The sequence below is a fragment of the Phyllobates terribilis genome, unplaced genomic scaffold (genome assembly GCF_046119375.1).
Source record: "Phyllobates terribilis strain yellow unplaced genomic scaffold, ASM4611937v1 Scaffold_7__3_contigs__length_470593459, whole genome shotgun sequence".
Lineage (NCBI taxonomy): Eukaryota > Metazoa > Chordata > Amphibia > Anura > Dendrobatidae > Phyllobates > Phyllobates terribilis.
Window position 1 is genome coordinate 258,926,818 of NW_027362767.1, and position 14,503 is coordinate 258,941,320.

General features: G+C 47.8%; 1 protein-coding gene across 9 annotated transcripts in view; it reads left to right on the forward strand.

Annotated features, from left to right (window-relative positions):
• ZNF618 (zinc finger protein 618) overlaps nt 1-14,503 on the forward strand; it is a 75,525-nt gene that overhangs the window by 45,831 nt on the left and 15,191 nt on the right. For 6 of the 9 annotated variants that reach the window (XM_073640462.1, XM_073640466.1, XM_073640467.1 and 3 more), the window contains 6 exons: nt 2,412-2,501; nt 4,956-5,033; nt 8,994-9,083; nt 9,771-9,851; nt 10,153-10,236; nt 10,872-10,916. In XM_073640462.1, coding sequence (XP_073496563.1) covers nt 2,412-2,501; nt 4,956-5,033; nt 8,994-9,083; nt 9,771-9,851; nt 10,153-10,236; nt 10,872-10,916 — 468 coding nt within the window. The remainder of the gene's footprint in view (nt 1-2,411; nt 2,502-4,955; nt 5,034-8,993; nt 9,084-9,770; nt 9,852-10,152; nt 10,237-10,871; nt 10,917-14,503) is intronic. The other 3 variants (XM_073640469.1, XM_073640470.1, XM_073640471.1) reach the window with 3 other exon arrangements.

The following is a 14,503-nucleotide window of genomic DNA, read 5'->3' on the forward strand; positions in this document are numbered from 1 at the left end:
CATATGAATGTCTTATGCTGGTGCATTATACATAAAATGTATATTACTAGTCTTGCTGTGTGATTGCTGGGCTGTACTTTCAGGTGGTAGGTAAGTATGGTCGTCCTCCTTTTACAGAACTGAATTTTGGGCACTAAAAACAGGACACATTTAGGATTTGACTAAATTAGAAACATATATGTTTTATTTACAATTTGGTATTTTGCTTTTTAATGTTTTGGGCATTTTAATTCTGCATATTACTCCCAGAGCTGTATTCACAATTCTGTTATTTTGTCATTGTAAACAGTCATCTAGTCGACAGTTTAGCTTGTCTCCTATAATGAAGATGGCAATTAGTTTTTCCTACAATGACTAGTGACACTCCCCAGAATGTGAGTCACAAGAAAACTGCAATCAGGGAATGCTGAGAGATTTCAGCTCTAAATTGTGAATGCAGCGCTCGATAAGAAAAGGTTTGATAACTCAGGATTAATGCAAGATGAGGCTATAAGTAAGGCAGAGTACGTAGAGTATATCTAGATGTAAAAATTGATAGGAGCTGAACAGTGAATGGGCCGATGAGAACTATTGAAGGTAGATACTTGGTGATCTGACTGCCGAGAACCCTTAACTGCCGTGCTAGACTTTCCGTACATGTTGGTGTTCAATACATTGGTCGAACTCCCAGCAATCATAATATTTTACTGTATTATGACCTATTAAAGAGGACCTGTGACTTGACAGAAATGTGGAATTTATTATTCTGGTGTAAATGCCGCTGTTCTCCTGAATCCGAGGATGTTTTTCTTTTGTTCCTGCGCCTCTCCGTTCCTGAGATACAGCCTCCTCTTCTCTGTATGTAAATCTAGTCTCCTACAAGTGGGCGTGGTCCTCAAGAAGAGGCCTACAGACAACAGATGAGGACCACGCCCACTTTTCTAATAAAACTAGATTTGTGTTCTTGGAAAAGGAGGCCATATCTGTGGAACAGAGAGGCACAGGAAGAAAAGAAAAACAACGCCGGATTCAGGAGAACAGCGACATTTACACCCGGTAAAATAATGTATATTTATGGCAAGTGACAGGTCCCCTTTAAGTGCTCTCAGATAGTCCACAGCAGCTCGTTTTCACAACCACCTCATATAGTCATGTTTGTGTTAACCCCATTATTATTTTTGGACATGTCCTTACCCTATAGAATGTTCTGCCAATCCACTAGATGGGAGGGTATACAGTATTGTATCCCAAAAACAACAATTGCAAGACACAATTCTGGTTACAAACTGTTTGGACATAAAAGGCCTATGTAATCATGTTTGGTGATAAATGTATGATCAACACCATAGGGACCCCCAACTGGTAACGAGAACAGAGGTCCTGTGTTCGCTGTTCGCTGTTTGGTTTTGGGGCGGTCACACACACTCCTCTATTAAAATGGAGGACACGACACAGCCATTCTAGTGAACTGTAAGAGTCCCCATGGATCAAGGGTATGGGTATTAAGGTGAACGAAACCCTTTAATTGGGGTTATTTTGATAACTGTGGAATGACTTTATGGTAAATTGTCAGTTTTGGGTTGGTTTGTAGCTGGTAATAAGACCGAATCCCTCACCAGTTCTTCCCTTTGACATAATATTAGGACAATCCCTTCAAAACATATTAGTAAACGATTATCCATCTGCATTAATGGATCCCATCACCTTGGAGCCATGTCCCTAAGCCCTTATGGCCAATAGTGAAAGAAAATCTAGGTCTCAGTCAATGAAAAACTGTGTTCTCACTAGTAGCGTAGACCATAGATATTAAAGGGTATTTCTATCTCCAAGATCCTATCCCAATATGTAGTGGGTGTAGTAATATTAGCAAATGCCTCCAATTAAAAATATAGTATAGTTTTTCTGATTCGCTATGTCTTTGCTCATGTGCAGGCATCGTAACCATGGATACCTAAGGTCCTGCAATGCCTGCACATGAGGAAAGAGACATAGCGAATCAGAAAAACTATACTACATTTCTAATTGGAGGTTTTTGCTAATATTATTATTATTACACCTACTACGTATTGGGATAGGATTTTGGAAATGGGAATACTCTAAGTATATGACGTCATTCCTCTCTGCTCCCGCCATGTCTGCTTCACGTCATTCCGTGTGTACTCATGTGGGTAGGTGTCACTCCTGCATATTGCAGAAATTATAATGCCTCATAAATGAGCCGGGTGACAGCCAGTAAGGCCGGGGTGGGGTTATATATTGATGATATGGGTATTTCTGGCAAACTGTGCCCGTCTGCCCCCATTACATGACTCCACATTAAATCCTCTTGGCTAGATAAGGGGCGTTAGTGTCTCCCATCCACGTGTCCCGTGCTGTGTTGCCGTCCGCTCATTCATCTGAACGTGCTAGCCGACATATTTTCATTCTTGCAGACAATTTTCGCTACACGTGCGACGTCTGTGGCAAAAAGTACAAATATTACAGCTGTTTCCAAGAGCACAGAGACTTGCATGCAGTGGATGGTAAGTATCCCAGCCTCCATCTCTCAGAGGTAGGAACCCTGTGCTACAGACCTGCAGAGAGGGTAGGTGGCAAAGGGAAACTGTCAGCAAGTTGGCAGCATGAAATGGTGCGAGAGTACTATGCTTTACTGTCAGGTAGAAGTCAGTGCTGGGCGGCTGCTCTCTGGCTTGTTCATTCCCAGCTGAGCCTGAATCACTTATATCTCCCTATAAAATCAGTTTCCTGCTGCCCTTAGTTATCTGCTGACAGGTTCCCTTTAATGTCCGTATCAAAGGTGTTATCAGTCCTGTAAGATATCAGATTGGGGGGATTCTGACTTTTCAGCCCTTCAGTGAGGTCACCTCCCCTCCATTGTTTATCAAGTGCAGTGTCGGGTATTTCAGTAGGTCTGAACTGTAATACCAAGTACAGCCACCACTATTTGTGCAGCGCTGTGCTGATAAACAACCAAGGGAAGGTGACACTCGCTGTAGGGTTGCAATCCATTCAGCAGATCGAAAACTGGGAGATAAGGATCGGACCCCCACCGACCTATTGTCGATGGCCTATACTAATCCTAAGCAATACATTTTGGAGGACCCCATCAATATGCATCAACCATGTCTTAAAGGGAACATCCATCCAATTCCTGACTTTCTATAGTTACCTCTGAGCTGTAACTTAAAAATGAAGGGTCTTCTGCCGCCTCAGAGTCCCTGAGCCCAACTAAATGTTCTTGAATTGCTTTATTTGAGGGGTGTGAATTTTTAGTAAGTGAATGAATTCTGTGGTGTTCCCTTTTAAATAACATTATTGTATATAACATATACGTACTGCCGAGGATATAATGCCTCAGACTAGTGACCTAGGACACCACACACATCTTGGCAGCCTTTGCTAGACAGGCCCCTCCTGTAGTACAGGTCTGCCCCCTAGTGGTGACGGTAAACAGCAGATAGTTTATGCTGCTGCTCTTCACTGCTTATCTCTTTGCCTTTGCTCCTAAGGAATTAATAGAAATCCCTACGGTCACCATTTTTTTGTTCAGTGCGGCCGTATACAATGGGTTGATTTTCTGATTACTTTATGTGAAGGGTGTAATGGAGTCTTTATACAAACTCAGCATTTTATGCATGTTGGAAGCTGAGTTTTTGGAAAACTGTTCTCGATGGTGGATTTCTGCCTTCGTTAACTAATTAGCATAAAATAAAGTTGTACATTTAGTTTCAGGGCCGTACTGGTAGGCAGGAAAATTACACATTCAGCAATTTTTCATTTTTTTTTCTCTCGATAGAAAAAAAATCTGATTATTGCAGTAAGGCAAGTGATGCACATGTCTTATATTTTGGACCCCTCCCTCCAGCGTCTGCACGAAGACCAGGAATTGGGAGAAGTCTTGTCTTTTCTTGCATGTTGCAGCTCTCTTGTTTCCCATTAGTATCACGTGTTGCCGCATTTTACATCGCTGCCATGGTATATGTGTGTGGTTAGAGGCTCACCCCTTCATCCGCTCATATGGCTCCCATAAGATCAGCTCACCTTAAAGAGGTTGGCAGAAATCCCCGTACCCCATTTAGATGAATGGAACGGATCTTCAGTTATTTTTGCACCACATGTACCGCGTGTGAATTCACCTCCATCATTTATTTCTAAAGGACACTAGAGTTGATCAAAAAGCTTTGCAGGACCCCGGTCCAGTGGGTAGTCTGTGGCTGCCGGACCGGAGCCCTGAAAGTCTTCTCCTACCTGCCGGCACGCCAACTCCTCTTTTGATCAGTAGATCCGGCACAACGTCCTGGTAGCAGTGTGATACACACATGGCGGCGTCTACTTATCAGAGGAGGCCACAGCTAGTAAGTAGTTCACAGACCTCCCCCTGTGGCCATGGACTAGTGATGTGGCACTCCAGACCAGGGTCCAACAAATCATTTTACTCAACACTAAAGGACACTCTTTTTGCATGCGCCGAGTGCATGGGGGCCTATAGATACATTAAGCGTTCAGTGCACACCCGCAGAATACTACACTTATATTAGTAACAGAGCAAAATGTGAACAGATCCCATCATGTCACTAAATACAGATTGGTCTTTATTTTATGCAATTATTACAAGTAACTGATGTAAATGAAGCAAAATGTTCCAGAGCTATAAATATATGAGATACATTGTAATGTCAGGAATGCATAAAAGTAGCATCTCTGATGACATCTTCTGGCCGTTTGTGGAAGTGCACAAGCCTATATGAAGGGACGCCTGTATTTTGGCGCTGTAGGCCCCCGTGTACATGCTCCTTGTGAGGAGGCAACCCCTCTAAATGAGGCTGCTGGGCACTCAGAGGTGAGGGGGGAGGATGGGTTTGATTATGTAACTTATGGTCCACTTCATTCTGTATTTTATCTATTTTTTTTTTCTTCAGATCATATAACATCAGTTTCTTTTTATTTTTTTATGGTTCTTTTTTTTGCCTTTTTAGACACCTATATCCATATGATGGTAACGTCAGGGGACGCAAAAGAAGAGGACCTAGAATCATGTGTCAGATTTGGTCCAAGTATGATTCACATATGGGATATCTCTAGAATATCTCTCTCCTCCCATCTGCATGTCTACACCATTCATTCCCGCTAGGTTTATTTTTAAAATGTTGTCCCTATTTATTGTATAAAGGTTTTTTAGGATTAGGGGGTCTGTTTGCTGGAAAAGATGTGTTCCCCCAGAAGTTATGTATATATAGTACATTTTCCGTGTGTGTAAAATTTGATCTGTACACCGACCCCCACCCACCATCAACTCTTGTTTAAAAAGCTAAGTAATTCATGACATCACTTTAAGAGTTCCCCTCCTCCTACTGCCATAGAAGATGAACCTAAGCCAAAGTATTGATTGAGCGGCAGACTGTTTCTTCTATACCCAGTGTAGGACCCTCTAGAGCAAGAGATGCATTCTAATAGAGGGGATATTGATGGGGACCACCACTAATTTGTATGAATGGTATCCTTCTTTCCACAAGCTGCCTTGTCCATTAAATTTGACCCATAAACATGGCAAAAATTACCTAAATATCATGGGATATATTTACAATGTATTTTCTAACAATAACGATTATTTTAATCGTAAATTAGTATTACATATAGTAATATATATAATTAGACGAGATGGCATCTTTCTCACTTTTGTCCTACCTGCAGGTTCTCAATAATGGTTTAGGTTCCACCTCAGTCTCCAGAATTTTATTAAATCTATGTAGTGTACAACAGGAACTAGTATAGAGTACAGAGCGGGTTGCGGCTGCAGCTTCTCTGGTGCGTCTGTGCGGCTGCAGCTTCTCTGGTGCGTCTGTGCGGCTGCAGCTTCTCTGGTGCGTCTGTGCGTCTGCAGCTTCTCTGGTGCCTCTGTGCGTCTGCAGCTTCTCTGGTGCGTCTGTGCGGCTGCAGCTTCTCTGGTGCGTCTGTGCGGCTGCAGCTTCTCTGGTGCCTCTGTGCGGCTGCAGCTTCTCTGGTGCGTCTGTGCGGCTGCAGCTTCTCTGGTGCGTCTGTGCGGCTGCAGCTTCTCTGGTGCGTCTGTGCGGCTGCAGCTTCTCTGGTGCGTCTGTGCGGCTGCAGCTTCTCTGGTGCGTCTGTGCGGCTGCAGCTTCTCTGGTGCGTCTGTGCGGCTGCAGCTTCTCTGGTGCGTCTGTGCGTCTGCAGCTTCTCTGGTGCCTCTGTGCGGCTGCAGCTTCTCTGGTGCGTCTGTGCGGCTGCAGCTTCTCTGGTGCGTCTGTGCGGCTGCAGCTTCTCTGGTGCGTCTGTGCGGCTGCAGCTTCTCTGGTGCGTCTGTGCGGCTGCAGCTTCTCTGGTGCGTCTGTGCGGCTGCAGCTTCTCTGGTGCGTCTGTGCGGCTGCAGCTTCTCTGGTGCGTCTGTGCGGCTGCAGCTTCTCTGGTGCGTCTGTGCGTCTGCAGCTTCTCTGGTGCCTCTGTGCGTCTGCAGCTTCTCTGGTGCGTCTGTGCGGCTGCAGCTTCTCTGGTGCGTCTGTGCGGCTGCAGCTTCTCTGGTGCGTCTGTGCGGCTGCAGCTTCTCTGGTGCGTCTGTGCGGCTGCAGCTTCTCTGGTGCGTCTGTGCGGCTGCAGCTTCTCTGGTGCGTCTGTGCGGCTGCAGCTTCTCTGGTGCGTCTGTGCGGCTGCAGCTTCTCTGGTGCGTCTGTGCGGCTGCAGCTTCTCTGGTGCGTCTGTGCGTCTGCAGCTTCTCTGGTGCCTCTGTGCGGCTGCAGCTTCTCTGGTGCCTCTGTGCGGCTGCAGCTTTTCTGGTGCGTCTGTGCGGCTGCAGCTTCTCTGGTGCGTCTGTGCGGCTGCAGCTTCTCTGGTGCCTCTGTGCGGCTGCAGCTTCTCTGGTGCGTCTGTGCGGCTGCAGCTTGTCTGTGCGGCTGCAGCTTCTCTGGTGCGTCTGTGCGGCTGCAGCTTCTCTGGTGCCTCTGTGCGGCTGCAGCTTCTCTGGTGCGTCTGTGCGGCTGCAGCTTCTCTGGTGCGGCTGCAGCTTCTCTGGTGCGGCTGCAGCTTCTCTGGTGCGGCTGCAGCTTCTCTGGTGCGTCTGTGCGGCTGCAGCCTCTCTGGTGCGTCTGCGCGGCTGCAGCTTCTCTGGTGCGTCTGCGCGGCTGCAGCTTCTCTGGTGCGTCTGCGCGGCTGCAGCTTCTCTGGTGCGTCTGCGCGGCTGCAGCTTCTCTGGTGCGGCTGCGCGGCTGCAGCTTCTCTGGTGCGGCTGCAGCTTCTCTGGTGCGTCTGTGCGGCTGCAGCTTCTCTGGTGCGTCTGTGCGGCTGCAGCTTCTCTGGTGCGGCTGCGCGGCTGCAGCTTCTCTGGTGCGGTTGCAGCTACTCTTCTGCGTCTGTGCGATTGCAGCTTCTCTGGTGCGGCTACAGCTTCTCTGGTGCGGCGGTGCGGCTGCAGCAGCCACTCTGTGTGTGTCTGTGTGGCTGCAGCCCCTGTGTGTCTGTGCGGCTGCAGCTGCCTCTGTGTGTGTGTGTCTGTGCGGCTGCCTCTGTATGTGTGTGTCTGTGCGGCTGCCTCTGTATGTGTGTGTCTGTGCGGCTGCCTCTGTATGTGTGTGTCTGTGCGGCTGCCTCTGTATGTGTGTGTCTGTGCGGCTGCCTCTGTATGTGTGTGTCTGTGCGGCTGCCTCTGTATGTGTGTGTCTGTGCGGCTGCCTCTGTATGTGTGTGTCTGTGCGGCTGCCTCTCTGTGTGTGTCGCTGCAGATGCCTGTCTGTGTATTTCTTGTGTGGCTGCAGCCTCTGTGTGTGTCTGTGTGACTGCGGCTGCAGATGCCTGTCTGTGCGGCTTCAGCCCTCTGCGTGTGTGTGTGGCTGCAGCCCTCTGCGTGTGTGCGGCTGCAGCTGCCTCTGCGTGTGTGCGGCTGCAGCTGCCTCTGCGTGTGTGCGGCTGCAGCTGCCTCTGCGTGTGTGCGGCTGCAGCTGCCTCTGCGTGTGTGTGGCTGCAGCCCTCTGCGTGTGTGCGGCTGCAGCTGCCTCTGCGTGTGTGCGGCTGCAGCTGCCTCTGCGTGTGTGCGGCTGCAGCTGCCTCTGCGTGTGTGTGGCTGCAGCCCTCTGCGTGTGTGCGGCTGCTGCTGCCTCTGCGTGTGTGCGACTGCGGCTGCCTCTGCGTGTGTTCGGCTGCGGCTGCCTCTGCGTGTGTGCGGCTGCCTCTGCGTGTGTGCGGCTGCCTCTGCGTGTGTGCGGCCGTGGCTGCCTCTGCGTGTGTGCGGCTGCGGCTGCCTCTGCGGCTGCCTCTGCGTGTGTGCGGCTGCCTCTGCGTCTGTGCGGCTGCCTCTGCGTCTGTGCGGCTGCGGCTGCCTCTGCGTGTGCGTCTGTGCGGCTCACTTGTCAGATTCTAACTGTGTCCTATTCTGCCCATCACCAGTTCTGTGAAATGGAGTTTCCTGTAACATATCAGTGTATCATTATAACAGTCTGATCTGTGCCCTATTGTAGAGCTGGGATCCATCGTGGCGGCATAGGTGTAAACCCTGATTGGAATAGAGGCGCGGACAGTCAGGGCGGTCCTGTAGTAAGGTTCCCCTCTGTAGTGGGGTCCCCTCTGGAGCTGCTCTTTATTCTTGGGGTCCCAATTGGATCACCTCTTTTTCGTATATTGATGGTTCATAGAGGACAGGACCTTCTCTATTAGTCTGTCCGGAGTCTTTTCTCTGGAGGACACGACATTTCCATGACATAGACTTGTGATGCCTCATTTCGCCTCTTGAGGCGCTACAGGGTAATTGGCGTTGGTTTTTCCACAGACTATCGGTGATCACTGGGGTCCCAGAAGCCAGTGGGGAATATGTAAAGATGACAAAGTCCATTATCTCCTTAGAAGCCGCCTTTTGGGTATCTGTCAATGTGCACAGTGGCTGCAGTAGGAACAGCCTTGGCTGTGACTGGAGTATAGTAGACCTGTTAATGGCAGGATATGATGCCGTCCTCGCCGGCTGATATTTCTCCATTGGATTCAGCACAGTGATGTGGACTTTTCTCCTCTTTTTGCAGAGACCGGTAATTACATGTGCGAGTTCTGCGGAAAGCAGTACAAGTATTACACTCCGTACCAGGAGCACGTTGCTCTGCACACCCCTATCAGTGAGTATAGTGATTAACCCCTTCTCACCTTACAGGACATCAGCGACGCCTTCTGCAATGTGCAGGCGACAAGGATCAGTGGCAGAACACCTATAAGCGGAGCTCTGGAGGGGGGATTGCAAATATTACAGGGGACAAGTACTAGGAGTGCAGTTTGCAGATAACACATCACCTCTCAGCCAGTCAGAAGTGCTCGGAGAGTTTGAGCGACACCCATAGCACCAACAGACATAATTTCCCATTTATTTCATACCCTACATAATATAATTCTGCATCCACCACTAGGGGGCGCTAAATGCATACAGATATATTATTAACTTCTATAGGAGCTCCCCCTATTGGCGGCGGCAGACTTGTTTTTTGCTGTCACCCCTAACCTGACCTTATAACTATAAGATTAGGGAATTGTTACTTAAGCCGTCCCTTACTAATTTTAAATAGACCCGCAGCTATATTTTATTTTCTGCAACGGGGAAGGGGTGTGATGTGTGTAAAGAAAAACAAGGGACTGGAGACACCTGTAGAAAAAAATAATCCCAAATATGTATGGGCTGGTGATGTGGGATTTTTTACTGAAGAGAACTCTATTCCAAGAATATAATGTCCATGCTCCGGCCAAGAGGCGATCAGGAGACGCGAAATGCTGACATCTGTGTACTAACGGGTAAATGTACTTCTTTTTCTCAGAAAGTACATTCATCCAAGATGTAGAAGAAAAGCAGCCCAATAACTATGAGGAAAACAACAGCAATTCTCAACACTCCAGTGGTAAGAGCTTCATATCAGAATCGTCACCTCCAGAGCTGCATTCAAAGTTCAGCTGGCACTCAGTATTGTGACACCAGAGACTACCAGACTGGTGTATTACGGGTGTAAACCCCGAACCCTATGGCATGGTCGGCCGAGGTCCTTAGACCCACGGTTGAGCTGAGACTTTCATCTGTGGTATGCTCATGAGACTGGCCTCATATTGACGTGTGGGGGGAGGGGGCTGCTGCAGCGTTTCTTTATACTCCCGTCTGGGGCAGTTTCCGCCGCTCTGTAATACACGTTTACACACTTCTTGTAGCCGGCTCCTGTCGAACACACACAGGCATGTCTGACATGGTGGGCGGAAGTGGAGGAGGTGGCAACATGACCAATTGGCAGAAAGGTGAGCTACACAATTATGCCCCACACCTACCAGATATGGCCACAAGGTGGAGCTCTAATAATTGATCACAGTTTAGTTAGTGAGGTCACTTGTCCCAGCTCAGATGACCTGAAATATAATAACCCAAAGCCTTGGAGATCAGGGACATTCTCTCTACAGCTAGGTCTAGTATAAACCAGATGCCAGGTGGAGGCCCCGCGTGTCAATAAAGTTAATCTATAACTTCTAGATGTTCTTAGCCAATGCATGGGGACTGGTGGCCACCGTCTTACTCCTCACCTGCCAATAAACCCCAGGATTGTTATAGCCGAGCTGCTCCTGCCTCATACATTAGGATTTATGGCTCATGGTGGCACCTGATCTGGATTGTAAGCTCTTAGTAGGTGGACTGCCTGCTCTTTGTGTCTTTATGGGGTCATAAACTAATTGTAAAGGTGCTATATACCCCATACTGCATGCTATCACCAAGAAGTTGTATAGACGTGTCTTTCCTAGCTGCAAGGACAGAGATGCTTCGATAATAAAGGACGGCAGTCACTATCTGCAGCCATACGTAGTGTCTGCCCACAGCCATGGACCTCAGTAATGACAGTGATGGTGTATTGCTCAACTCATATAGCATTTTGTCTTTTCAGAAGCCACCAGCCCAATGACCTCCAGCTCCTTCCCACTCATGCAAGGTTTGTATCTTGTCTTGTTTATGTCACACATCAGTGAGGCTGCACTACTGAGAGTCTGGCCTCAGTGATCACGCCAAGTCCTATCAGTCTGTGCAGCCTGGAGGCAGAAGGAATTGTGAACCACTGTCACCGGCCTAACAGGAGACTGGAGGGAACTGCACGACAGCCCCAAAAGGGAAGGGTGCAGGTGGTGCCACAGACATGTCCTCTCTCCTCACCCTCCCTCCCTGACTGACTCCTCTAGTTTTGCCTTTTGCTCGTGTCCTTGACACTATGTAGGATAAGGTAGTATCTGCTGCCCATTCCGGTGGCATAGGTTGTCCAGTGCCTCCAAGATGGCACAAATACACACTACTGATCACATTATGGGATGTCAGGATACATACAGACATGTGCGGTCATACACTGCTGATCACATTATGGGATGTCAGGATACATACAGGTATCTAGGGGTAATATTTCTCCTTGCGGAGAGTGACGTGTTAAGCACGTCAGGTGAGGAGACTTTTAAATACAGATATATACAGACACGTGGTGTCATTCATGCTGATCACATTATGGGATCTCAGGATACATACAGACATGTGGGGACATACACCGCTGATCACATTATGGGATGTCAGGATACATACAGATAACGAGTTGCTATGATGAAATTCACACAGATTGGATCCGCCTGTAGCTTGAATGTTTTCCATTTGATTTCGGGGAAGATCAGGAATACAGCCTCAGTTGGTCTTGGTTCCCATTGAGTGTTGATAACAAGTTACACCATTTACAACTAGGTCAGAAATATTTAGACAGTGACCGCACCTTCGTGATTTCAGCTCTGCAGGCCGCTATTTTGGATTTAAAATGAAATAACTGAGATACAATTGAAGTGGAGACTTTCAGATTTAATTAAAGGGGTTGAACAGAAATATCTTGTGAAACGTTTATGAATTGTAACCATTTTTCTACAAAGCCTCCTCATTTTGGGCTCAAAAGTAATTGGACAAATTAACTTTATCATAAATAAAATGTTAATTTTTAATAGTCTGTAGAGAATCTTGTGCAGGTAATGACTGCCTGAAGTCTGTGAGCCATGGACTTCACCGAACGCTGGGTTTCTTCATTTGTGATGCTTTGCCGCCTTTACTGCAGTGACTTCAGTTGTTGCTTGTTTGTGGGTCTTTCCGCCTTACGTTTTGTCTTAAGCCTGTGAAATGCTGCGAAATGGGGCTGAGATCTGGTGATGACTCGGCCATTGCAGAATAATCCACTTCTTTGCTTTCACAGTATGTTTTGGGTCATTGTCCATCTGTCTTGTGAAGCGCCGTCCAATGAACCTTGCTTCATTTGGTTGAATCTGAGCAGAGTGTCGCCCTGTACACTTCAGAATTCATCCGGCTGCTTCTGTCTTCAGTCACATCATCAATAATCACTAATGACCCAGCACCATTGTAAGTCATGCATGCCTGCGCCATCACACTGCCTCCACCATGTGTTACAGAGGATGTGCTGTGCTTTGGATCATGAGCTGTTCCAAGTCTTCTCCATACTTTCTTCTTCCCATCATTCTGGTGCAGGTTGATCTTAGTTTCATCTGTCCTGTGAATACTTTTCCAGAACTGGGCGGCTGCCTCAGATGTTTCCTTGGCAGTGTCTAATATGGCCTTTCTATTTGTAAGGCTGATTAATGGTTTGCACCTTGTGGTGAACCCTCTGTATTTGCTCTTATGAAGTCTTCTCTTTATGATGGACTTAGATATTGAAACACCTACTTCCTGGACAGTGTTCTTCACTTGGGTGGATGTTGCTGAGGGGTTTTTATTCACCATGGAAAGGATTCTGTGATCACCCACCACTGTTGTCTTCCGTGGATGGCCATGCCTTTTTGAGTTCCCAACCTCATCAGTGCGCTCCTTTTTTGCAGAATGTACCAAACTGTTAATTTGGCCAATCCTAATATTTCTGCTGTCTCTCTGATGGATTTCTTCTTTTTTTCACTTCCATTGCAAGCTCCTGTGACCGCATGTTGTGGGTTTACAGCAACAGCTTCCAAATGTAAATATCATACCTGGAATCAGCTCCAGACCTTTCACCTGCTTAATTAATGATTTATTAACAAGGGAATAGCACATGCAGCCCATTACAAAAGCTTTTGAGATAATTGTCCAATTACATTTGTTCTCGTGAAAAAAAGGCATCTGCATATTAAGGAGCTGTAATTTCTAAACCCTTACTCTAATTAGGATGTGAATACCCTAAAATTAAAGCTGAGAGTCTGCAAATTAAGCCCATATTGATTATACACTGCTCAAAAAAATAAAGGGAACACTTAAACAACAGAATATGACTCCAAGTGAAGCAAACTTCTTTGAAAACAAACTGTCCACTTAGGAAGCAACACTGATTGACAATCAATTTCACATGCTGTTGTGCAAATGGAATAGACAATGGATGGAAATTATTGGCAATTATCAAGACACCCTCAATAAAGGCGTGGTTCTGCAGGTGGGGACCACAGACCACATCTCAGTACCAATGCTTTCTGGCTGATGTTTTGGTCACTTTTCAATGCTGGTTGTGCTTTCACACTCGTGGTAGCATGAGACGAACTCTACGACCCACAGAAGTTGCTCAGGTAGTGCAGCTCATCCAGGATGGCACATCAATGCGAGCTGTGGCAAGAAGGTTTGCTGTGTCTGTCAGCTTAGTGTCCAGAGGCTGGAGGCGCTACCAGGAGACAGGCCAGTACACCAGGAGACATGAAGGGGGCCATAGGAGGGCAACAACCCAGCAGCAGGACCGCTACCTCCACCTTTATGCAAGGAGGAACAGGTGGAGCACTGCCAGAGCCCTGCAAAATGACCTCCAGCAGGCCACAAATGTCCATGTGTCTGCACAAACGGTTAGAAACCGACTCCATGAGGGTGGTATAAGGGCCTGATGTCCACAGATGGGGGTTGTGCTCACAGCCCAACACCGTGCAGGACGCTTGGCATTTGCCACAGAATACCAGGATTGGCAAAGTCGCCACTGGCGCCCTGTGCTCTTCACAGATGAAAGCAGGTTCACACTGAGCACATGTGACAGAGTCTGGAGACGCCGTGGAGAGCGATCTGCTGCCTGCAACATCCTTCAGCATGACCGGCTTGGCAGTGGGTCACGAATGGTGTGGGGTGGCATTTCTTTGGAGGGCCGCACAGCCCTCCATGTGCTCGCCAGAGGTAGCCTGACTGCCATTAGGTACTGAGATGAGATCCTCAGACCTCATGTGGCTGGAGTGTGTCAGCAGTTCCTGCAAGATGAAGGCATTGAAGCTATGGACTGGCCCGCCCATTCCCCAGACCTGAATCCGATTGAGCACATCTGGGACATCATGTCTCGCTCCATCCACCAACGTCGCGTTGCACCACAGACTGTCCAATAGTTGGCGGATGCTTTAGTCCAGGTCTGGGAGGAGATCCCACAGGAGACCATCCACAACCTCATCAGGAGCATGCCCAGGTGTTGTAGGGAGGTCATACAGGCACGTGGAGGCCACACACAATACTGAGCCTCATTTTGACTTGTTTTAAGGACATTACATCAAAGTTGGATCA